At 36.8% G+C, this 26140-nt stretch overlaps 1 protein-coding gene across 1 annotated transcript; it reads right to left on the bottom strand.

The window, feature by feature from the left end:
- Nucleotides 1-6732: 6732 nt before the first annotated feature.
- On the bottom strand, nt 6733-12839 carry LOC117291938 (frizzled-2-like). The gene has a single exon (XM_033773957.1). It carries the CDS (start codon nt 12608-12610, stop codon nt 10952-10954), a length of 1659 nt encoding a protein of 552 aa, XP_033629848.1. The 5' UTR covers nt 12611-12839; the 3' UTR covers nt 6733-10951.
- Between the last annotated feature and the right edge of the window lie 13301 nt (nt 12840-26140).

Below are 26140 nucleotides of genomic sequence, written 5' to 3'. Positions count from 1 at the left end.
CCAGTGTGATGCTAGACTTGTGGACAAGTCGTTAAATGTCTGTTACGGTGATAGAGTTCCGACTCACCACCCGATTCCCGCGATATTCTACTATTGCTGTCACAGGCCCATGTAAAAGTCGACTACAAGCAGCTCGCGATCTCGCCATAGCACCGCCACAACTCGACTATCTCACCGCGTGGGACCATTAACAACTTGTCCACAAGTCTAGTGTGATGCTGGAAGCCAAGTCAGTATGGTCCCTCGATCTATCACTGCTTTAAACCGTACTCCACACACAGGGTGTTAGACAGAGATAGTGAGGGCTTGTTCTGGCAATATCACCATGTAAACCAACCGCTTCTTCAGTAGAGGATCAGAAAGTCATGACTGGGGTGGTTTGGATTCATGATAACTTCAGTTTCCCAGCAACCTTGGAATTGTACCAAGACCATTTTGTTAAAGACCCTCAGGGGGGATAATAAAAACCCAGGAAGTAACTAACAGGCCCCTCCAGAAAGCCTCAATTAGAGCATTTGTGCTGCATGTGCCTGTCAAAACACACCTATTCCAAGCCTCTAGTGCCAGATTTGGCATTGACCTTTTGGGCAAGTGGGGAAAAATAACAAGCAATGAAAAGTCTGTCTTCTTTCGGCGGTTTGAAAAGCACCAAGGAAAAAGCCATAATACCCATGACCCTTAAAAGCACTAAGGGGAAATTATGAATGTGTGGTTTTGAGACCCTCTTTATGAAGCAGGCAGTTCTGCTTCTAAATTATGTTTGTTAGCGTACACACAACAAGTCTTCAATTTGAACAGTCAACCACTCAACCTACTGCATGATTTTGCATATTATTTGGCAAAGCCATTTAAAAAAAGACACATAAATATTCCTGAAATCAAAATTAAATTGCCATCTTTCGTATAAGGTAAAAACCTTAGGATGTACCAGTCACTAGGGAAACAGTCTCATGTATTGTGATTAAAGTTGAAATTTTCACTTTTGGCTTTCCTGAAGAATTATCAGCATCCAACTGTTCACGTAAAGCAATTCAATATATTCACCCTTAACAAATGAGTCATAATTCCAGTTTGAAGTTCCGAAAACTTTCGAAAAATCATTTGTAGAACTCACAGCTTTACTCAAGAACCCTTTTTTCCTGTACTCCGACTCAAAGAACACAAGTCTGTAGGTCTACTTGACTTCTACTGGCATGAACAACATGTACTGTGCATGTACTCCTATATATGGGAAAAAAGCTTGTAAATTTTACTCATGGAAATGTTCTTACTAAAACGCTGCTCTCCAAATATGTTCCTGTTCAATTAAAAACATCTGTAGTAAAAAAAACTCACAAACTAGATCTTCAACAGTGAAACAGGTTGAATTTCTGTCAAACCAAAACAGTGACACAAGAGAAAGAGGCAAGGTTTATACAGTTTTTCTTCAAAGCGTGGCCAATACAGCATTTTTTTATTTTCACATTTCCAGCAGCGGGTGCTCACTACACTGTTAAAGCTGATTTACATAACAATAGGCTATATTTGAGACAATTGAAACATTAACAACAGCTATTGTTAATTATGAATATTTACAGTCCAGACTGACTGTTTAATTTCTTTCCCAAATTTGCAATCAACAAATTTGGAATAACAATCTTTGACAAAAATCTAACAAATCCAATCCAATAAAACCGATTCCAAATCAATATTGTTATCAAGAAAATGGGCCAAAGAACATACACAACTCTTTCAAAGAATATATATATAATTATATAAAAGATTAACAAGTCGTTTTTAATATCCTACTTTAAGTTTCAAGCAGGTTTATTTTCCTGAAGATTTTTTTGTTCTTTTTTGTTTAATCAAAAATAGTACAAAACGTAGCCAAAATGAGAAACCTTGTTTTCACACTCATAGGCAGCATATTCAGGATTCCAGGGTCTAGGGTGTGTGCTTTGGGATATAAACAAGCATTTGTTATGAAATTAATATGGACGGTTCAATATGGTTCAAGGAAAGATGTTTTGAAACTAGAATATATGCTAATGACCCACACAAAAAAGCCTCACAATTGTGTGGTTTTCGTTTTACTTTGTGAACGGTCAATCATTTTAAAGAATCAAATGTTTTAACTATAATAGTTTATGATCATAAGGAAAACCACACAATTTCAAGGCATATTTTTGTGGATCATTATATTCTAATTTTCCAACCGCTTTCAAACCATGTTCATTTCATAACGCCTTTTATAACTCAAAGCATCTTATCCAAGGCAACATGTTCCTTTAAATTAACACGCCAGTCAGATATATTATACATACCAGCCTGACTCATCAAATTATCCATAACATAAATGAAACTGCCATCAACGCACATAGTACATTGTTAACAATGTCTTGAGCAAGGTTTTACAAACAGGTACTAATTAAGTGAGTCAAATGCCCTTGATAAAGATGAGGGTATTTGCAAAACAGAACTAAGTAATCAAAACAACAACTCTTAAATACATCGGTTAATTTTCAAACTTCCTGAAAATTTTACATCAAAAGAAAAGGAAAAACGGAAAGAACAATATAATGTTAAATGTATACAACTGTACATGAGCAATAATGTTAATACGAACTTTGTGTAATGATGAAATGAAAAATAAAATGGAAGGAACTTCTTTAAGACGGTCCTCAAACATTACAACAAAAATTAAGTAAACCGGAGTATATTATTTACTCTGCTCAAAGAACTGTGGTAATTTCTCCTTGCTAACATGTTACCCTATCTGGAACATCAAGATAAATCACAGCAAAGAACAGAGATTGGAAAAAAAATCACCTCAGTGAAGTTTACATTGTTTCCGAACAATATACATGGCAAAACTCAACAACCCCCCAAAAAACTTAACATTTGTCAGAATAAGAATTAGTCAAGTTATTGGAAAATTACTTGTGTATGTTGTACTTTTTAACATCACAACATAAATTATGTATTGGTATGGTATCTTTTTTTTGTAGGTCGATTTGAGAGCACATTAAAAATGTTCATCCTTTCAATTTGTGTCAAATTCTTACCAATGACTGGGGCCATGAAAGCACATAATTTTCTTTGTGATTGGCACTCCGTGGGTATCGGCCCTTGTTTTGGCTGAATGAATAATGGGATGCAAATAACTTGAACACGCTTTGAAGGCATGCGGGTTTACCAATTATTGTGATCCACAGTACCTGTAGGTCACAGGAATAGACTTTGATATCCCCCAAAATCAGAAAAGGAGGTAGCACCATTAAACTTGGTTCCAGAATGCAACATTGTTTTAGGTTTGTTAAACTAGTCTTGGAACAAAGTAATCAACCCCCACATATCATCTGGGATAGTCTTTGTTGTAAGCATCACTGTATCAAGTACTAATTGTTTGTATGACATCTCTGTCTCAAATCTGTGATTGATATAAAACTAAACTCCGACACAAGATGAAAAGTCAAACCTTCAAATCCTCTCACAATCAATTTTTCTGTATCCATAGTAACCTCACAATCAATTAACATTTCACTAGCATTACAAATTACACTTCACCCACCATTTTCCCCATCATACAATTTATGCAGTAGCTACTTACACGTTTTTTCTCAAAATTATCTGAATTACTTTCTCTATCCGACATTTTAGAAATCTAAGTTTCACAATTTGTTTTGCAGGCTAAAATACTTTTGTATGTGCACAGTTATGTCTATACATGTAATTTACATGAACAAAAAGATTTACGCTTTGTTAGAATACAGTAGTTTACAAGATGAGACGCTTTGTTATCTTTATACACCATTTTTATATACACATTTTCACTGCAGTTTTATGCACAAGTCCTTCCACTATCAACTTAAAAACAGTGCTTTCAAAATAAGAAGAACAAATCATGATTTAGATTTGTCTTCACATTAAATTATGTCACCAACAACAAATATGAACCATTTTAAAGTTTCTTAAAAACAACAAAAAGGAACCATTTTAAAGTTCCTTAGAAAATGAACTTCACATTTTTGGAACACATTTTTTTTTTTTTTTATGTGGCTGGGGATTTTTTCGTTATCTCAGCAGCAACTGAAAGTTTTACCAAGTTTTAAATGAACATATGTAGTCCCTTAAAAAAAAGAAAATAAAAAAATGTGAGAGAAAAATAAAAACTATTGTTACTGTTACAAGTTGAGTTGGAGGTCATGATTATTCAATTCAACTACTGATTCTTTTATATAAAAACATAATGAAATACCTTTCAAATACCAGTGGTGTTTTCAGCCAAACAAATCTCTCTTGTGGTTGGTGAAATGTTACAGCCAACAATCCTACAAACACCTTTCTCTTATCCCAACACCCCTACCAGACTTCTCCCTTTTCGGTTTCATTGTATTATTTGTATGAAAACCTGTCTTTTTGCGTTTCCATGAGTAACTGTATTAAGTATACTCCGCTGAACCTAAATTGTTCCCTTTCACTACAACAATAACTCGACATGTTGTTACCAGAGTGTTTTCAAAAGTGTTATTTCTTTTTTTTTCCAATCAGATATTCAATGGAAAGAAAAAACTCCTTCAGTAAAGTGGTTCAAGTTTTGCTAAATTACTTGGGAGTGTGGGGTTGCTGTGTATTTTGTAGTGTCTCCTATGCATTACATTTCAAGCAGAATTGAAGCATGCTTTGACAAATTACCAATTTGACAGGTTGCGACCCCTGGTTTCACAGTCCTGGGCCAAAAGACGCCCGCCTGACATCAAGCCATGTGAATCATTCTGCAAACTCTCCTTAGATAAACAAAACGTGACAATGCCCTAGCCCCGACCCGTGATAAATTGTGAATAGAGCAATTTTGCTTGGCGAGTTGTTGTTCAAGCAGAGCATAGGGCTTTCTGCGGTGGTTTTTCACCGCCGACAAAAGAGCCCGAGATACATCTAGAGTGTTTAGTGGCTGCTGCAGTAGTCTCGGTCATGATTGAACTCGAGAGCCTCCCTAATTCACATCTGGCTGGTAGTCAGGCCTCCGTGGTTTCCGTTCAATGTTTTTAGAGGACAAGTGGGGGAACGAATTGCTATTCGTAAATCAATGTTGAAATAATAAATGGGGATGAGAGAATGATGAAAGTCAGAAGTTCTTGCCGTGACAAATGGCATTTACTCTCGCCCGTAAAAACTTGATAAATTTGATTGAACAGTTATTTCAAGTTGATGGTTCCAAGAACATTGAAACAACATACCCAAATTTTGTTTACAGTACGGAGACTTTTGGAAGAGTTTGTTCTGGCAAGCGAAGCTGTTGATGAAAATTCACCAGCTTTGGAATTGACATCAAGGGCCTTACCGTATAATATAACCATTCACAAATCACAAGAGACAAAAAAACATTTTAGATGGACTGTAAAAAAAGGTAACTCAGGCAAACAAAACTATTCACATTCACTTTGGTGAAAATTTTATTTTTTATTGTAAAATAGTGTTTTGATAAATACACAGATGCGATACTTTTACAGCAATATACAATAAGAGGGTCATTGGCAAAAGCTTAACATAAACAACTATGGTGTTAAAAAAACAATAACAAATGAAATAAAATAGTCAGAAAACAAAAGCACCACAACTGTCAAAAAAAAGTATTCTAAAACTCAAAACTTATCAAAACAGCAGAAAAAGTGCATCCATTGATTTTGCTTACTATGATTTCATTGTTTCAATGCGTGTCTCCATTATGACATATGCTTTAAAATACCTGTCCGGTAAACATTACTAACTCCCACAAGCCTAACCTATATCCTTAATACTCAAACACGAGGTATGGACTTTTTGTGCTAGAACTGTAGTGCAGTTGTGCTTTTAATATATAATAAAAGCCATCATGTATAACTCCACCATAAATAACTCAAGTTCCGTCATTGTAAAGCAAAACAAGTGCTCCAGTGTTGGGCCTGTTTATATTATGAACATTACTTGGGATATGCATGGTCTGTGAAGCATCAATGACCAAACTAGGCTATGCATCAATGCACAATTATAATATTTCTTGCACATAGAACTGCCATTGACAGATCTCCATGCATGACAGGTACCAAAGTACAAATCCTATGCGAATCTAGTTCACTCTTATACTTTTCACCGTAGATTTTTTACACACAGCAACTAGAATTGTGAATGTGATGATATTCAAAATAGGGTTGCTAGATAAAGACATAGTAGAGCTGAATTTGCTATGGTGTCTTCACATGCTAGGTTCAACTTCAATCCTTATCATCACAAATCTCCAACACAAATATCTCACCATACAAAGTCTATGAGCAAACACTATCGGGTCTTGCAGTAGTACAGAACCAGACATGGGCCTAGTCAGGCATGCTAGTGCTTCTAACCAGTGGAACATCAACAAATCCATAACAAAGAGATTAAATCTACGGATTGTGAAGAAATGATGGTTCACTGCTTTTCAATAGTAGACCCAGTTGGTGGATCAGAAATGTGACAAGTTTATGCTCTCCGCAAAAAGCGATTGGAAATGGACAGAGGAATGAAGCTGAACCAATTCAGTACTCAAGTTTCACAAAGATGTGGTATACATTGACAGCTTTTAAATCAAGATAGCTTTATAAAATCTACAATATGAAATAATGTCTTTAAATCAGAGTTAACTGCGACTTCATTGATCCCATACACCTTTATCATGAAACCATCCTGGTCATGTTCCCCCTATGCAAACTACAATAATAAATACTGATTCTCATGATGCCATACAGAACCGTTCAAGACTACATGACACTAGTCTTGGTTCACTTTTAAATTGAATGGAATAGAAATAATAGCTTGAACATTATTGGTGATAACCCTTAAATTGTGTCTGATACCTTGACTGTGCACATACATTCTGAACTAAGTTAGGAAGTACTTCACAATTAATTATAACCAGAATTAACTTCTTTTTGACATGGACATACATTTATTTTGAAATCTGTAAAATTTGAATCTTTAGTTCAATAAACTTATTGATATATTTAACAGTACTGTTTTAAGTAAACAAAAAACTGTCTGATAAAGGGTGCCAGCAAATCAAAAAGATTTTTCAGAAAATTTGCTGCAGACCTTTCGTTTTCATTTAGCAGTACTGTACTCCGATCACAGACACAAGTTTAAGGCGAATGTTGAAAACAAAACACAAAGTCTCGCAAACAGTTTTTCATCTATTATCATTTTTTTCTGGGAGTTCAAGGAAAAAAGGAGATGTTGATGCAACAGTTTTGCGTCATTGCTAACCACTTGATATTTTTTTGAATATTTTAACAACATTGTATTTCTTATAAAACTAACAAACATGTTGACCACCACAGATAATTATTTTTAAAAAATCCATCTTATTTTCCCCATTCTATCATTTGCAAACTATTAGTGACATTATCGTACTGCGTTAATCGTTAAATACAAGCTGTTACATTTTCATTTCTTTGCTTCAAATACATGCACCACAAAAACACCACAGGAGCAATATCTCAACAATACATTCGATTCATTTTCATAACATTTGGACCATTGTTCGGTTTCAGCAGACACCTCTTTGAATTATCTTCCCTTATGACCCCACACTCCCCCCTTAAAAAACACACACCAGCTGTTCGCAATCCATTAACAATTCAAGAGGGTCCCAGACATGTGCACCTCTTTGTAAATCGGCACTAATTTGTAATAAAGTATAAAAAATTGTCAAATGGATAATCAAGTAGGAACCAGAGATGAAGCGGGTATAAAAAGCGACCAATACTGGATGGAATGGTCAATAAACAAGGTTTAGCAACAGGACAAGCTTCAAACTACCTTGACTGAACTGCTGGTCAGTTCTTGAGTTATTATGAGCTATAAATTTTATGTGATTGTTCTGATGTTTTCAAAATTACCCCCCCTCCCCCTTAAAGTGTCTTCATATAGTTCATCCTAAGAGAAGTGATAAATCTCATGAAGTCCTTTTGACAAGGGTAAAGACAAAAATGGTTGGAATGGATGGTTCCATCAACATTCAAATTATTCTTTTATCAAGCAATGTTTCTATTTCATGGAAAAAATAAAGAGATTTTGCAACTGACAGCACTTCAACTGAGAATTTTGATTGTCTATCTTAACCAATCATTAACTTTTTTTATAAGAAATGTCTGCCATGGTTGGATACAATTAAGCATAATCTTAACAAAAGACAATTTTGAGAGACTTATTAATTACTCATATTTCATAAATCAACACAATGCAAGTGAATTGAGAGTGTCAGTTTGGGGATTGCGAACCCCTTTAAACCCAGGCAAGAGGAATTCCTCGCCTTGAGTCGCCCTAGAGACCTACGAAATTGATCTCCCAAGCAGAAAATGCACGGAAGATGGATGTCAATTTGGGCACAGGTGATGGGAATTTGAAGTTTGAGAAGTTACAGGAATGGGGTTTTGGAATTTGAAGTTCCTTCTGTGGGAGTGGGACTGGACTAGGGCAATGGCCTCTTTGGAGAGGTCAAACTAGAACCATGATGAATTATGATTTCTTTTGTTTGGAACTGCAAAAAGAAGTGGCACAAAATTACAACTTTGTCTAGTTTTTGCTTGACATTTCTTATTCTTGAAACATAAATATTGTCAAAGATTCCTGAACGTATTTTGAAGTCCAATAAATGTGTCTGTATCATCAGTTGCAAACCTCATTATCATACCATCCAAGCCTATTAAATATTAACATCAATCAGTTGAGTCATAAGTTTACCATTTGAACAGTTCCTTTAGCATTTCTGTTACCATATTATAGACTTTAAATGATTAGATAGGCCTATACACAGTATGGACACAAATTGCCAACTTATTATTCTCTCATTTGATAATAGGATAACGTTTGATAAACCATTAAAACAGATTTCAAAAGGAAGAAAAGTCTGCACAATGATTGCATCAAGGACTGTAATGAATAATCAATACCTCTTCCAGACCCTTTGGTGTCAAAAAAAACTGGGGAGGATTTACATATTGTTGAGTTTTTTTTTTCAAGCCTTCGGGTGAATTGTTTTCTGTCTTCCACTGAATGTGGCACATTGTTAGCGCTTGACTGAACTGATTTCTATCTGTCTACAAGGAAAGACAGTTGAGGCAGAGTGAGCGGAGGTCAGGCTGGGTTTGCTGAAGCAGAAGTTATTCCTAGATCAGAATCCAGCTGACACCAGACTTTACTATGGAATAACTTCTGTGGTAGTTTACGGATCGACCTTTGTACCCCAGCTATCAACAAAACCAGCGCTTGACATTGTGGGAACGCTCCAAAGGTTTATTTGCTATCATTCCGTACATAGACAAAGCACCCCGTTTTCCATACTTGAGATTTTTGGAAGGGCTGATTTGATAAGCAATCAGTACAGTCACAGGAAATAAGTTTTAAATATTTAGCTTGCCAAATAAACAGGTTTTAAATTGATAGTATTTTGTTTCCAAACTGAAAACTGAAGATTTTTCTTTCCCCAAATCCAAATTTGCTTTTCATAATTGCCAATGAGTAAATTTAGACAGTTTTTCATTGTAAATTTTGTAAATTGAATTTCAAACAACCTTGGGACAAAACTTGAGAAAAGTATTTCCGAAAACTGAAATATTTTAGAAGACCAGTCATTGCCGAGTGGAAGTGAGAAACCGAAATGAGTAATGAATTAACGTCTACCGATTATCAACTCATTACGCTACGATATTGAGAAGGAAAAAACGACCATCAATGATCAACACAATACATTATATTGATGATTCATTCAAAATGGCTGCCAATTCTATCAGCAGTGGCAAGCTAGTAACAAAACACATCCCCTGTACAGCTTTCAAAGACTTAACAAAAGGGGTTTTAAGCTGCCATTAATCACTCACACACCACCACATACCAGACAGTTGTGTTTCCCCTCAAGGACTTAGGTGATGGTCCCAAGCCCTGGCTTCTCATGAAAAGGAACAAATTCAGGGATCGTCAGTGACAGTTCTCCTTCTCCAATCAATCCGCAGATTATAGATCAAGAAATGTTCACCTAAGTATTTTTTTCCAAAAGTTCTGACACATTTATAACATTTCCACGTTGTAACTACATTCACTGTGCATTATCTACGTACTGTTCATCAATGTCATCATATATGCTAAAAACATGTAGGTACTTGAGACTGTGCTTGTTTGTGCTCATTAGATTCTGTGAAGAGACGGCGGCGGCATATGACTCAACTCATTTCTGACCGATTCTAGTCCCTGTATGTACATTTGTAACACCATTTTTTGCATCTTACATTTACTGCTATTTTAATACACTTATTTATGTGAATTTGACTACCATACCTTACATAGGCCTTGATTTTAAAATTAAATTACCCCTGCATTTGAATTTGTGTACAGTATTGATTTACATTGGGCAGAGCAACATGCATGTTACTGAATCCTGTCCTAGCATGTGTTGAATAAAATAAAAATCACAACAAAAAAATAACCATTTACAAGTATGATTAAAAACAGATCTCAATAGAATAAAGTTTTATAAATGGTAAAACACACATGCAGTACACAATGGCTGCTTTTCATATAGTACATGTACAATATTCGGCACAATTCAGTCATCAATATGACTTGGACTTTTCTTTATACAGCATATTTACAAGAATTCACCCACCTGGTTTCCGTCCAGGGGCTGGAGGTGGGTGGGTGGGTGCTGTCTCCTGCGAGGTTTATCGACTGCACTCCTTTGGCCTTTTTCCACAATTCTCACACCAGCTCACATTGTCACTCCTACCATAGTCGCGTATTTATATTAAGCACAGCGTCACTGTTGAGAACAAGTCCAACGTACAAGCTTGAATCTCAAATGTTACCGAGTACAAAAAGCTTAGCTTTATCAACACAAATCCTCTATTTAACATTAGCTTTTACAGTCTGGTGCTGTTTGTTTCTCTAGCGATTTTAAACAAGTACATCATACGTTTGTAGGCGGTTGTTTGGGCTGAAATAGAGAACAGATCCTGGAGTAAAATATCGACCATGATCGAACTGTTTTTCCAGACCAAATCCAAACTCCGCTTGTGATTCCAACCACTAAAAGCATCAGATATTTGATCATGAAGACCAGAAAGTCTGGACGGGACAAATCTCTGAAGTACTCCGCGTAGGTGCAGGAAAAACTCAACTGGGAGCAGTGCTGTAGTCGCCATTGCTCTTGCCAACGGGAGTGGTTGGACTGCTCGTAGAAATAACATCCAATAACTACTGAGGCGGGTAACGTGTACAAGACAGAGAAGAGTCCAATTCGCATCATCAGCTTCTCTAGTTTATCTGTTTTGTTCCCGTCTTGCTTCATGAAAGTTCTAATACGGAACAGAGCGATAAATCCCGTCAGGAGGAATATGGAACCGATGATGAGGTAAACGAACAACGGCGCCAAAACGAACCCACGCAGGGCGTTGATGTTGGACACTCCGGTGTAGCAGACTCCTGCGAGGGAATCCCCGTCTATTTCACCGACTGCGAGAATGATGATTGTCTTAATGGCGGGGATGGACCAAGCTGCAAAGTGGAAATACTGAGAGTTACGCTCGATGGCCTCGTGACCCCATTTCATCCCTGCAGCGAGGAACCACGTCAGACTGAGGATGACCCACCATAGCGAAGATGCCATCCGAAAGTAATACAGGAGCATGAAAAGGATGGTACAGCCTTCTCGCTTGGCTCCCCTTGTCAAAGTCCACAGCTTTCCTGGAGCAGTTGGACGGTTGCAAGATACACTGTCCGCCAAGAAGAAACCGCAAATGTAAACTACAGCGATGACAAAGTAGCATCCGGAAAGAAAGATTATTGGTCGCTCAGGATACTTGAAACGGGTTCGGTCGATGAGGAAAGTCAAGACGGTGAATAGGGATGAAACTGCACATAAAAATGCCCAGGAACCGATCCATATACGGGCAAATTTTTGCTCATTGGTGTTGTTGAAATGCATATGACATGGGGCTCCACAGTTCTTAGCGCCCATAAATTCATAATCGCCAGCTTTCTGATAAACTAGTTCCTTTGGACATGTGAAAGGTACATGTTTCTTGATGGCTGTCGTTGGTGGCATCTTGGTTTCATTGGGAGGGGTTGTAGGGGGAATGGTGAACTTATCTGTTGTGCGGTTGCGATCAAAACATAGTCCAGTTTCGGGGAATTTGTCACAGTCGAGACTAGCCGGCCATGAAAAGCCGAACTTGTTCATGAGCTCCTCACATCCATTACGGGCACTCAAGCAGAGCGATTTGCAGGGCTGAAGTGCTGGTTGATCTGGCATTCTAGCACAGAACGGAGCATACATGGAACACAGAAAATACTTGAGATCCACTGAACACTGCACTTTGACAAGTGGGTAAAACTGATGCACTTCCAGCCCAGCTTCGTCCTGTCTTTGGTGGTTCAGTAAATTTGGCATGATTGTTTCGTTGTAGGGGACGTCTTGGCACAACGGAATTGTAATGGGCTCGCAACGTCCGTACGATATGCTACCGATTTGACAGTCCACGAATGAATTCGTACACAGAAGAACTGCGACAACTGCAACAAGACGGGTCGTGGATATCCGCAAAACATCTCCGTTTCCGAACGCCATGTTGTCAGTTTAGTGCTATGATATCCTCGTTATGGCCAGATCATCGAGACAGCAACGATCAAAGCTTGATTTCGGAAGAAATTCGGCAATAAAGCTTTCAGATGATATCCTCTCGGCGCGATCTGCAGTCAGGTGAGACACATTCATACATACAGCAAACACACCATTGAATGATGCACACAGCTAACGATACAAACACCCTGTAATGAAGAGACTGCTGGCATCTACATATTATTGTCAGTGCGTATTGCCAATGTGTGTACCTGCTTTGTGTGGCCGGCTGAACCCGGTGGCTGCGACTGACGTCACGAGGACGGTTTCTTGTCACCCCAAAATAAATAGCGCTACATAACGCTTTCCATCCCCAAATTATCAATGCAATTGACATATATGTATTGTTATTCATGAATGATACGGCCCATCTTTCAAAAAATTTCAAAATTTATCACAATTCAGTGATATTTACGCAAACTGTTCGATAAGAACCCATTTTCACCAAAGAGGCGACCATTTGAAACCGCTTAATGCTAAGTGCTGTTTGACCAATCAGCGCACAGCACAAAATCACATGATCACCACTTGAACAAAGTGGTGAGAACAGGTACACAAAGAGGTGGCACTGTTCAATGAGCGTATAAACCCATTCGCCGAAACTTTTTCTCCCCTCTCAAAAACACAGTAGCCTAATAACCATGCATCCGGAGTTCCATAAGCCTTAACCCCTCACTCGATAGCTACACAAGAGAGACTTAACATCCAGCTGTCTTAAATTCGCATTTTTGAAAGCGATTTCGTCTGATAAATTCACGTCTGGTCTGTCTTCCCCACTACCTTTGTTCCCCAACCAGACGCCACTGTGGTTAATTGCTGATTATGTTGTTTTGTACTTGACCGAGTTGTACTTGATAAATTGGTATCCCATTGAGGGCCCATTTTGTATTAAAACACCGTATGTGTTTTTAATTGATGACGCTGTATGGGGCAAGGGCGTTAGGTATAATGGCTGGAAAACCAATAAAGGGGGTTGAATTGAAAAGGCCGGTATCATATACAGCTGTATTTGTCTACTGATTGGAAATGTTTCAAATTTTGAGAATAATTTATCATCTTTTTTAGTATAAATACGACGGAAGGTTAATTTAAAATAATGAAGCGAAGAACAAAGACAGCACTGATAACAAAATGTATGCTCTGAATTCGCGAGACGAAATCTAATATGGCAAGAATCCCAATGGATTGGAGGGACAGCTATTAATCTTGAAATTATTTCCTGTATTACCTCGCGCTTTCCTCTCCAGCAGTAACTGTGACTTCCTGCTTATTACTCAATACACATCGAGACTGTGTAGTCAACAATCATTCAATATGAAATGCACACAATGCAACTTTTGTGTATCACAACGCAGATGCATAATTCAACTAAAAATATTGTTTTCAAAATGTCTAAATGGTGCTCTCTGCTCCAGACATCAAGACACTTAAAAACATCAAAATAAAGATGGATGGTGATTGCAGCAAGATAAGGCAAGACGATGAGGAAACCATAAAGCGAGCAGTCATAAATGGTGGCGTTTGAAGTTAAACCATGGTTAAAACCAGTGAAGAAGCTAGCCATGTCTGATACAAATTATTTGCTCGTTTTTTTTCGCCGTAAGATTCAACAACCGTGATAGTAAAATTTCTCAAGTCTCTATAATTACAAGGTATATGCACTATTCTCTCTCTATTATCACGACAGCAGCATGTCAGTTTTGATCACGTCATTGTCAATAACTAATTGTGGGGTTTTATTTCTATTGTACGTCGTTTAGTGGTTGTACCTTCAAATAAAAGTGTTAACATTATGTTTTGTTGTATAACTTATTCCTAATTCAGAAACAGCAATAATGTCTGATAATTTATGTTTCATGAACATTTGTTACACTCATGTTCAATTTATCATTTTTCTACATCAAAACACTTTCACTACTTGGGAGAAAATGTACGTAACACAGTGACTCATAAAATGGTGAATGGTAAATATTTCTAGATTTTGGATATTAAAAAAAAAAAAAACGTTTTGGGGCCGGTTTGTTTTTGATGTGACGCCCTGACTCATGTGAATAAAAACTACACACTCTTCGTAGCCGTCACCAGCTTACGATGATGGATATTGGAAAGAGCAGGTCCCCTTTGTGTTCCAGCGTAATCTCCACCAAATCAGACAAAAGGTCTCTTCCGGCCGTCCTGAAAAAACATGAAAGAATTGCCCAATTTTGTAGCTTTTTTTCTTTTACCAGGCCACAATTAATTATACAGGATTTCCTGTTTAGAGAAGGGGACCTGGCGATCTGTTTACTACAATGCGTGGAACAAGGCGGACATTAATTGGTAAATGGCTTGAGGCAGTGATAAAACCTAAAAGCTACTATCGTTTATTTTTCTTCTAAGAATGGACTGTGGAATCAGCTGTGAGTGGCAGATCAGCTGCGTGATGGTGAGTGATGATTTGAATATCATGAATAATTCAACAGGTTAACCGCCAATGGCGAATGATTATTTGAATACATGGATAATTCATCAAGCTTTGTGTTACTGTTGAGCCAAGTGTACTGAGGATAATTTGAGTATCATGAATTATTCAAATCAGCATATTTACATACATTTTTGTCTAACAAAATTGAAGTTTATGAAATAGTACCCACTTTGAATTGTTCAGATTTTCTCTTATTAAAGTAACTCTATTTTTAATTGCATTCCATTTGTCAAATTTGCTAAAATTTCTGTTTGACATTAGAGCACAAATGACCCATGATAAAAAGTTTTATTTGTTATTACTTATTAAATAACATAAGAAACTTGCTTCTAAAATTAGTACTTAAATTTGTAAGTCTAAACCGGCCATTGGGTTTCGTACCAATTACTTACTAAAATAATTTATTCAATTCGTTCAAACTTACATTTATTTCAAAACTTCATGAAAACAGTACAAAGTTATAGTAATGCAAGTTTTGAAACACATGTACAGCACATCACTTTATGACAATATAACAGTAATTAATACACATCTTAATATGATTTCAATTAAAGTAAAGCAGTAAAATATTGCATTGAGGAAGAGTCTAGGTATCAGGTTAACCAGTTATAAAATGATTGATGACAAAAATCACACAATAAGAATTAGTCTCCATCTCAAGTTGACACCTCCCACAATATATCTCAGATTGTAGTTGTCCAGGCTGAGGTTATCGGACCGTAAAGTTAAAATGGTTCAATTATTTGTTCTGCTTGGTTGATTTTCAGTATTCATTCAACATCCCCTGCGGCCCCAATTACTGATCTCACTGGGTTCGGTTAAAACTCATTTCTTGGCCAGCCAGAATGGTGTGTATGATCATCAATTATGAAAAGATTTTTTTCCCCCTTAGCTTTGTGAAAAAAAAAATAAAACAGAAGAGAGAGAGAGAGAGAGAGAGAGAGAGAGAGGTATTTCTGCCTATAGGTTTCTAGGACTAGGTGTCAAGATATTGATTTCTTTACATTTAAGACTTAGTGATTAGCCATTGCTTCTTCATTGCATTCTTGTTCATGATTTAATTTTTATCACATAAAATCTATAGCTGTATTTCACATTGGTCAGCCTCTGTAAAACATAGTAATCAAAAGACAGTAGTGAATAATAATATTGCATACCACCTCTGTGTGCAATAACTGCCATGTTTTCTTTCTCTGATATTATATTGAAAGCAATCAATAACTTAATTCACATGGGTTCAAATAAATACCAAGTTGAATGTTTGGGTGCAACAAAGTGTGATTATGATTTCTGGCGCTGATTGTTTGTGTAATGCCAAAGGTCTTGGGCTCGAATCCCCACCCGAGTCATATACCTGTGTATTTGGTTCACAGAATTTGAGAGAGTACTAGTACTGCTAAGGTGGCAATTGTGCACATTGAAGTACAATCATTAATTGCTATATTATGTTGGTTGGTGTTGGGCTAACTATCAATTTTAGAAATGGACCCATATGGGTCTCTCCTATTTCGGGAAAGAGTCACATTTCAATAAAAAGGTGGCATAGGGTATAAATAGTGGGGGAAATATGCTTATAAAAAAGAATAGTTTATTTTTTTTGCACACAAATATATACTTGAAAACCTTCACAATAATTCAGACACAAATAAGTATTAAAAAAAACTGTACTGGGTGTATAAACCAAATAGTTTCAATTATTGATATATTAAATAAATCAAAGCAAGATTTAAAATGAGAAACAACAAAGTGGAAAATAAATATAATTACAAAAATGGAATAAAATCTTTCATCACAGGTGAAATCGTAGAGTTCACTTAACGACACTCCCATATCACTCTCTTGTCTGAACTGCAAAGACGCTAGTCAACCTTCCGAACAAGATGTACCCAGGCACTTTCCATTGAGAAATGTTAGCATTTTGATCTTGTTGAGCATAGTTCCACCTAGCTGTCAATGTCTATACCATCCAACGAACGCCCCGGGGTTATTTTCTTAACGTGCACATTTTACATGTTTTAAGATTACTGGCCCTCCGGCTAGGGAGTAGGGTGAATAGAAACATATCCGAGATGTAATATGATCACACATTATGATAATTGCGTTGCTGTACAATTCATTTCACTCCACTGCAGACTATATATTTTCTTTTTCAAGATTTTTGTGTTATTATAGTTTGTATTGTTGACTGGTTCAATATCTGTAATTATATTCACAAGTTGAGGATTCACTGCAATGCAGACATGGCTTTTAGGATGGATGAAGCGCAGTGTATTTTAATGGAGAAATCAGAGACAATATTTCCCTCTAGCCTCAGTTTGAATTTATTGGTTAGAATAGGAGTAAAACAAGATGGACGTAAATCAAAGGTCTGGCACCAGACTATTTCCCTCTAGCCTCAGTTTGAATTTATTGGTTAGAATAGGAGTAAAACAAGATGGACGTAAATCAAAGGTCTGGCACCAGACTATTTCCCTCTGCCTCAGTTTGATGTTTTTGGTTGGAATAGGAGTAAAACAAGATGGACATAAATCAAAGGTCTGGCACCAGACTATTTCCCTCTAGCCTCAGATTGAATTTGTTAGTTAGAATAGGAGTAAGACAAGATGGCAGTAAATCAAAGGTCTGGCACCAGACTATTTCCCTCTAGCCTCAGTTTGAATTTATTGGTTAGAATAGGAGTAAAACAAGATGGCAGTAAATCAAAGGTCTGGCACCAGACTATTTCCCTCTGCCTCAGTTTGATGTTTTTGGTTGGAATAGGAGTAAAACAAGATGGACGTAAATCAAAGGTCTGGCACCAGACTATTTCCCTCTAGCCTCAGATTGAATTTGTTGGTTAGAATAGGAGTAAGACAAGATGGCAGTAAATCAAAGGTCTGGCACCAGACTATTTCCCTCTAGCCTCAGTTTGAATTTATTGGTTAGAATAGGAGTAAAACAAGATGGACGTAAATCAAAGGTCTGGCACCAGACTATTTCCCTCTAGCCTCAGATTGAATTTATTGGTTAGAATAGGAGTAAGACAAGATGGCAGTAAATCAAAGGTCTGGCACCAGACTATTTCCCTCTAGCCTCAGTTTGAATTTATTGGTTAGAATAGGAGTAAAACAAGATGGACGTAAATCAAAGGTCTGGCACCAGACTATTTCCCTCTAGCCTCAGATTGAATTTGTTGGTTAGAATAGGAGTAAAACAAGATGGCAGTAAATCAAAGGTCTGGCACCAGACTATTTCCCTCTAGCCTCAGATTGAATTTGTTGGTTAGAATAGGAGTAAGACAAGATGGCAGTAAATCAAAGGTCTGGCACCAGACTATTTCCCTCTAGCCTCAGTTTGAATTTATTGGTTAGAATAGGAGTAAAACAAGATGGACGTAAATCAAAGGTCTGGCACCAGACTATTTCCCTCTAGCCTCAGATTGAATTTGTTGGTTAGAATAGGAGTAAAACAAGATGGACGTAAATCAAAGGTCTGGCACCAGACTGTTTCCCTCTAGCCTCAATTTGATGTTTTTGGTTGGAATAGGAGTAAAATAAAATGGCAGCCGACCAAAGGTCTGGGAGTAAAACAAGATGGTTGTAAATAAAAATGTCTAACATGGCAGAACATAACAGATATCGATGAAGAGATTAATTTCACTTTTTTACTTTTGTTGTTGAAATAATCCTCAACAATGTTTTTCCCAGACTCCTTCTTAGAATAATGATAATGTGGAGGTCTAGTCATCAACCGCTGGCTTTTTAATCGTACAAAGGTCTTGATAAATAATTATTAACAGGCCAGATGGAATGATAAACTAGGCCAGCAAAAACACTTGAGCAAACACACAGGGGATTTATAAACCCACAACTATTCCTCTATGACCCGTTTCAGAAATACTACTATATTAGGTAGAAGAAAAATACCAGGTATGATATTGCTATTCCAATGGAAATATCATAAGTCAATCTGTTGTCCTCCAAGTGTTGATGCATAAAAGATCATTTCACCTACTTGGATATAAGTCACTATTTTTTCTCTCTCTAAAAAAAACCCTAAAATTGTTTTCAGTGTCTCTTGGAAACTAGTTAAAAAAAATTAAAAAAAAGGACAATACTTGTGATGCTTAATTAAAGGCAGTGGACACTATTGGTAATTACTCAAAATCATTTTTAGCACAAAAACCTTACTTGGTAATGAGTAATGGGGAGAGGTTGATGGTATAAAACATTGTGAGAAACGGCCCCCTCTGAAGTGCCATAGTTTTCGAGAAAGAAGTCATTTTCCCCAAATTTGATTTCCAGACCTCAAATTTAGAACTTGAGGTCTCCAATTCATACACAACTTTGTGTGACAAGGGTGTCTTTTTTTTCCATTATTATCTCGCAACTTCGACGACCGATTGAGCTCAAATTTTCACAGGTTGGTTATTTATGTATATGTTGAGTTACACCAAGTGAGAAGACTGGTCTTTGACAATTATCAATAGTGTCCAGTGTCTTTAAGGTTTGTTAAGAGGTTTATGGTAAGAAATGAACACTTTATTTATGTTTTGTTCATGTAGTGAGACTGCATGTTTAGTTTACGCCATAGGAAAATCTCTTCTTAAAACAGCCTAGACCCCATTTGGTTCTTATCCAATATTTTTTCAATGTCAATGTAATAAGTATTTTCTAGGCTAAATTTAACCCTTAATAAATAGGCCGTCAAAAATTATAAATATTTCCAATCATGGTTCTATTATTATTTAACCACATAGGCTTGTCAGGGTTATTCCTTTCATTCATTGATAAATCCATAATCCAATAAAGGCACCCCCCCCCCCCCAGTCCACATAATTTCCTTTTGCAGAGAGGGGGGGGGGACATTTTTAATATATTGAATGATTCATTCGTGCATTATTTCATTTGGGGGGGGGGGGCGGGAAAAGGGGGCCTTCTTCTGGTTATGCCACTATCCTTCCACATGCTGGAACAAAATCAATTCAAGTGGCAACCTTTCTCAAGGAAAAAGGAAGTTAACCAATCAATTGAACTTAATTAAGGGTAAATTTGAATTGACCAAATATTTATGGGAAATGACACATGCCACTACCCTAAGTCATAATTCTAATTCTCAAAACACCACAAGTCCCACCAGACCATTACAACAGGAATGTGGGATTAAGATTTGATTGTTTGCTTATGTAAGACTTCCTTTTTTGCAAGTAATTTCCATACCCCTTTGAAGGGTTCAAGGGTATAATGTGACCTCAAAATGTGACCTCAGGTGACCTGAGTTTGAATGGTTGGCATTCTGTTTTCTTCCCTGTGCAGTAAATATCTTACTTTCTGGCAGAGCAGTTGAAAATTATTTGAAATAGCTGTGGGTGATAAACACCTCATATCAATACAAATATTTCAATGTGTTGAAATTTATGACTAGTAACGCACTGCATCCATAACTTGCCACACTCACTGTGTGCATTTAAGGTACACTTTCTCAAAGGTGCCAAACTGTTTGTCTTTCTGTATCAGAACTGAAATTTCCTTCACAATGTCTTCCTCTAATGGGTTCTTTGAAGTGAGCTTTTCAGAGAGTCAAAATAAAATTAGATTTAAATATGATGCCTTCAAACGCTATGGATAGAAATCTCTGCTTGTGGAATTCCTAAGGAAGAGTTTATATAGTTTAATCATTGGGGAAGGAACTCGAATTTGATCTAACATTATGGACTGTCAACAACTCATTTGCTTATTTTCACACATGGGAAATTGAGAGGAATTTCAAAAGATTTTGTTTAGCTACTCAGTCAATTTGATAAAGAATATTGGATATTATAGACAACAAACTTAAAACACCCAAAAATATATAACTACTAACTTCGCCCTACATCTCATTTAGGGGATTTTTTTTTATTATTATTATTAATATATATATATATTTTTTTTTTGGGGGGGGGGCACAAGAAATGATGTTTTTGCCTCCCCTGAACCCCCTACTCCTCCAATGAAAATGTATAGCTATTACTATTAGTATGACACTGTGTAAAAACATGCCAAATGCAATTTTGAATAATGACGTTCTTTAAAATCACTATTAAATCATTACAGCCAATAAGGGGCACCATTAAGACAGCATTCTAAAAAGTCAGTCTTGTGACAATCAGATTTATGACTTTAAAAATGTTTGCAAATCCTCCAAGTGTAAAAATAAATGTGGCCTTAATTCAGTTAATAAATTAAATCACATGGAATTCACAATGACACATTTGTTGCTTTACATTCATCTCATGGCTAGCTTGGACCATGGAGGTAGAATTAGACTCTCCTGCTGCTTTGGTAAGCAGACCATTTTAATGATTGTATATGATCCTCAGAAGACAGGTGCTGTTGAGATTAAGAGTGAATCAGTTCATGATCAGAATGTCTTACAAGGGATTAACCCACAAGCTGGCCTGTCAATCATAGCCACTGGGCCAGAAATAAGCCTCTTCCATTTTTTTTCTCTCTCACTTTAGGTGTTTTTTTTTTTTAACCCTGTAAGATCCAAGTTATAGATTGAGGTTTTGTTGAGCTACAAAGGCTGTCATAACAGGAGTAGAGACTAGTTTGTGAGAACTCTACCAGTGTGGTCATTGTTCAGATGCTTTGGGCTGTAAAACATGGATTTGAATTAATCCATACACATATTGAACCGAAGGACCCCTTAGGGGCTTGACTCAATTTTTTTTTTCATTCCCAATTCAGGGGGTAAAGACTGCTGAAAATTTCTCATGGCGTTTTTTTGTTCCTTGAGATGAACATCTTTTTAATCCATGCCACTTCATGAAAAGGGCTGTTTGGTAAAATCAAATCACAAATGTTAATATTTATCCATTTACTTTTATAGAAGATGTATCTGTCATCATTAATTTGCTTTAGGCCTGAAGTATTATGATATTTGAGTGAGAAATTACCTCTTTCTCGAAAACTATTTTACTTCAGAGGGAGCGGTTTCTCACAATGTAGATTACTATCAATAGCTCTCCATTGCTCTTTAATACCAAGTAATGTTTTATGCTAACAATTATTTTGAGTAATTACCAACACTGCCATTGCCTTTAAAGGCAGTGGACACTATTGGTAATTGTCAAAGACCAGTCTTCTCACTTGGTGTATCTCAACATGTGCATAAAGTAACAAATCTGAGCTCAATCGGTCATCAAAGTTGGGAGATAATAATGAAAGAAAAAACACCCTTGTCACACGGAGTTTTGCGCTTTCAGATGCTTGATTTCGAGACCTCAAACTCTAAATCTGAGGTCTCGAAATCAAATTCGTCGAAAATTACTTCTTTCTCGAAAACTACGTCACTTCAGAGGGAGCAGTTTCTCACAATGTTTTATACTATCAACCTCTCCCCATTACTTGTTACCAAGTAAGGTTTTGTGCTAATTATTATAATTATTTTGAGTAATTACCAATAGTGTCCAGTGCCTTTAATTGTGATGGCACCATCTTCATCACGTGTGCTAAACAATCATGAATTTGATTTTCAACCCAAAATAGGACAAGTATTTTCCTTCAGACCTCAGATTAGTTACAATAGTCACATATTAAAGGCAGTGGACACTATTGGTAATTACTCAAGAGAATTATTAGCATCAAACCTTACTTGGTGACGAGTAATGGGGAGAGATTGGTGGTATAAAACATTGTGAGAAACGGCTCCCTCTGAAGTAACGTAGTTTTCGAGAAAGAAGTAGTTTTCCATGAATTTGATTTCGAGACCTCAGAATTAGATTTTGAGGTCTCGAATTCAAGCATCCTAAAGCACACAACTTCGTGTGACAAGGGTTTTTTCTTCTTCCATTATTATCTCGCAACTTCGACGACCAATTCAGTTCAAATTTTCACAGGTTTGTTTTCTTCATTTTGTGCATTTGTTGAGATACACCATGTGAGAAGACTGGTCTGTGACAATTACTGAAGGTGTCCAGTGTCTTTAACAAAAACCAATATGGCTGCTCCCCCCTCCCCTGGAGTCTATTCCGTCACATCCCTAGCTTGTCCTCATCTTCCTGTGGCCATCAAGACATTTCCTGATTTACCATAGCAACAAAAGCCCCACAGTGATCAAATTCACCTTGGCAGCAAAAAATGTGCTACAAACACAGTGCAAAATATTGATTTCTCTCGCTTAAATTTGTCCTTATTTTGCAAGCGTTGCTAGGAAACTGAGCAAAGCGGAAGTGCCGAGTGTTCGTCAGTTGAATGCAAAGAATATCCAGAGGTGTGTCTGCATAAACATGTAACTGATCGGAAGGTGTGCTACTGCTCACTTGATACCACATTTTAATGCCCTTTATAACAACAGTTGGTTTCAAGTGGGATTTTCCCCTAATTATTGTGATTAAAGTATACATACCTTTATGGTTTTTAGAACCATTTGATTGTTTTAATCATGTATATTGTTATCGTTTATACATACAATCAAACTAACCTGTGAAAACTTCATTTCAAAAGGTGGGTGTGTTTGGGGGATATTGCGAAAATCTGGGGCAGTTATGTCCACACATGAAGAATAATCTGGAAAAAGAATACACAATCTAAGTAATGCTTCTCTGAATCAAATTTTAGGCCGTAAAAATTGATTTATTTTCCCATCACCAATTAAAGCCATTGGACACTTTCGGAACATAATTTTTTTTTAAAGTTTACAGATTTACAAATAACTTACAGGGTTTACAGAAGGTAATGGTGAAATACTTCTCTTGAAATATTATTCCATGAAATGCTTTACTTTTTGAGAAAACATAAAAACAATATCAATTCTCGATATTGAGATTTACAGATTTATAGTAAACACATGTCATGACACGGCGAAACGTGCGAAAACAAGGGTGGGTTTTCCCGTTATTTTCTCTCGACTCCGATGACTGATTGAGCCTAAATTTTTATAGGTTTGTTATTTAGTATATAAGTTTTGATACACGAAGTGTGGGCCTTTGGACAATACTGTTTACCGAAAGTGTCCAATGGCTTTAATTCAAAGTGAAATGTTCTCCAAATGATTTATACTATTGAAAGCTGCTGTAGGCTTCTAACCAACAATTTTGATTGCCATTAATTTTAAGAGTGATCACCAAAAGTATAGACCATGTGAACCTTGTTTACAACAAGTGTGACCTTGTACATTCTTGAAGTATTCTGGCAGGCACTGTACTACACTGGTCTTATGGGAGAGTTGACATTTTGTGTCATAATTTCCACATAAATCCAAGAGTTATGAAAGTAAAAGCTGGACAAGTTTAAGATGTGCCCCCTTTCATCATATCAAAAGTTGATAAAAATTAGACAGTGCAACCTCCATAAAATATCAGATTTTAAGTTTTCTTCCATTGAGCTGTGTACATATCATGCCTGCAGGAAGTCCAGGCTCTGTGGCTCTTTTGTAAACATGTGATGTCACAGGTCACATCGTCTATACCTTCCCTTTAATACCTACAGTAAAAACTCCAATAATAACTCTCTCTGTAATCCAGACTGTCTAATTTGACAAATGAACAAAAGATAAAAAGTAATAAAAATAACTGTGTAATATTATCAGCTTGATCATTTAAAATAACAAATTTTAAGTGTTTACTTCCTTGCCTGTCAGTGTCGAACAAACCTTTTCCTTAATAAGACCTAACCAGAAGGCCAAATGCACTTTTTATTTAAAGCCTGAGTTTAAGTGTCCAATCCACTGAATCTGTTTCCATCAAACTCAACATAAATTTAAATAAGACGCTTTGAACCTTAGAGGCGCGCAAGCTACCGCCATTAGTCGCTTCCCATAAATGTCAATTAAGCCACGCTCTACTGGAGTTTTCCTCCTCCTTATCCGAGATGAAAACTCTCAACATGGTGTTTTTTTTCCCGTAAGACATGGCATCATTTTCACGGCCCATTGCTCATTTTTTCTATCCCGCCTGTTGGGTCATACTGTTACCTATTGATTTAAGTTGGATTATAGTCACTTTCAGCATGCTTTCAGCACATCTTACAGGGCTATTTCCTTTGTCAAAGGCGGTGCTTGGGGCAACTAGAGGGGAGATACAAGCTGTATCAACACACCCATATATCCCCTTTTGCCTTTCTTTTATACTATGTCTTAAACCTCAAGAGACAAATTATACAAATTAAGACGGCCCCCCGGAGGCGATGTTGTGAAACGCAAATTTTAAAGAAGCATCTCCTGTTAATTAATCGCCACTTCTTAGCCGAAATCAGTTCATCCAAAAAGGTGAATATTGCTTAATACATCTTACTGTAACCATGGAGTCTTCCTTCCTCCATGCAGTAACAAGTCCTTCTAGCCTGAAATATAGGATTCCTAGATTCATCCATTTAAATTAAAGGGAATCTTTGCCACATTCGTACAGAGAGTCTAGTTTCATCGAAATCCATGGTTTTACTTTCTTAAAAAATACACAAACACATCTAGTAGCTGACGTTAGGTCACAGTGAATATTGCTTTATATATCCATACCTTCCTGTAACAGGTCATTGTAACCTTAAATATAGGATTTGTGATTCATTCACAAGAAATGGGAAAAAAATGCCTTTTTCATATAAAAGAATTTAGATTTATCATGGAGAAAGAAATCCATGGTTTTAACTTCTCAGGAAATACACAAACATATTGGTTTGATGTTAGTCATGTATGTAATTAGCATGTACAAAGTTTCCATCCATCCTGAGCCTTGAATCTCAGATCCTGAAGATCAAACACGCTGAAAAGATAAACATCACGAGGCTGAAGTAACAGGGAGAATCATCTAAAAAGATGTCTCACATCTTGAAGGTCAAAGACTTGAAGATGATTCCACATTCTCATCATGAAGTCACTCAGGATGGTCTGACGACAAAGAAATGCAATCAAGTGTCAGCAAAACCTTTAAGGTTATGTCCACTTCCAAAACTAAGTTATGTAATTTACAGAATGTGGGTTTGAATCCTGACTGGGTCAGTCATAATACTGGTGTCATAATTACTTCTCTCCACCTAGATGTACACATGGATACTGGTGAG

The sequence above is a fragment of the Asterias rubens genome, chromosome 6, assembly GCF_902459465.1.
Source record: "Asterias rubens chromosome 6, eAstRub1.3, whole genome shotgun sequence".
NCBI classification, from domain to species: Eukaryota; Metazoa; Echinodermata; class Asteroidea; order Forcipulatida; family Asteriidae; genus Asterias; species Asterias rubens.
Note: the sequence above shows the minus strand (reverse complement) of the source record. Positions and strands in the feature narration are given on the sequence as shown.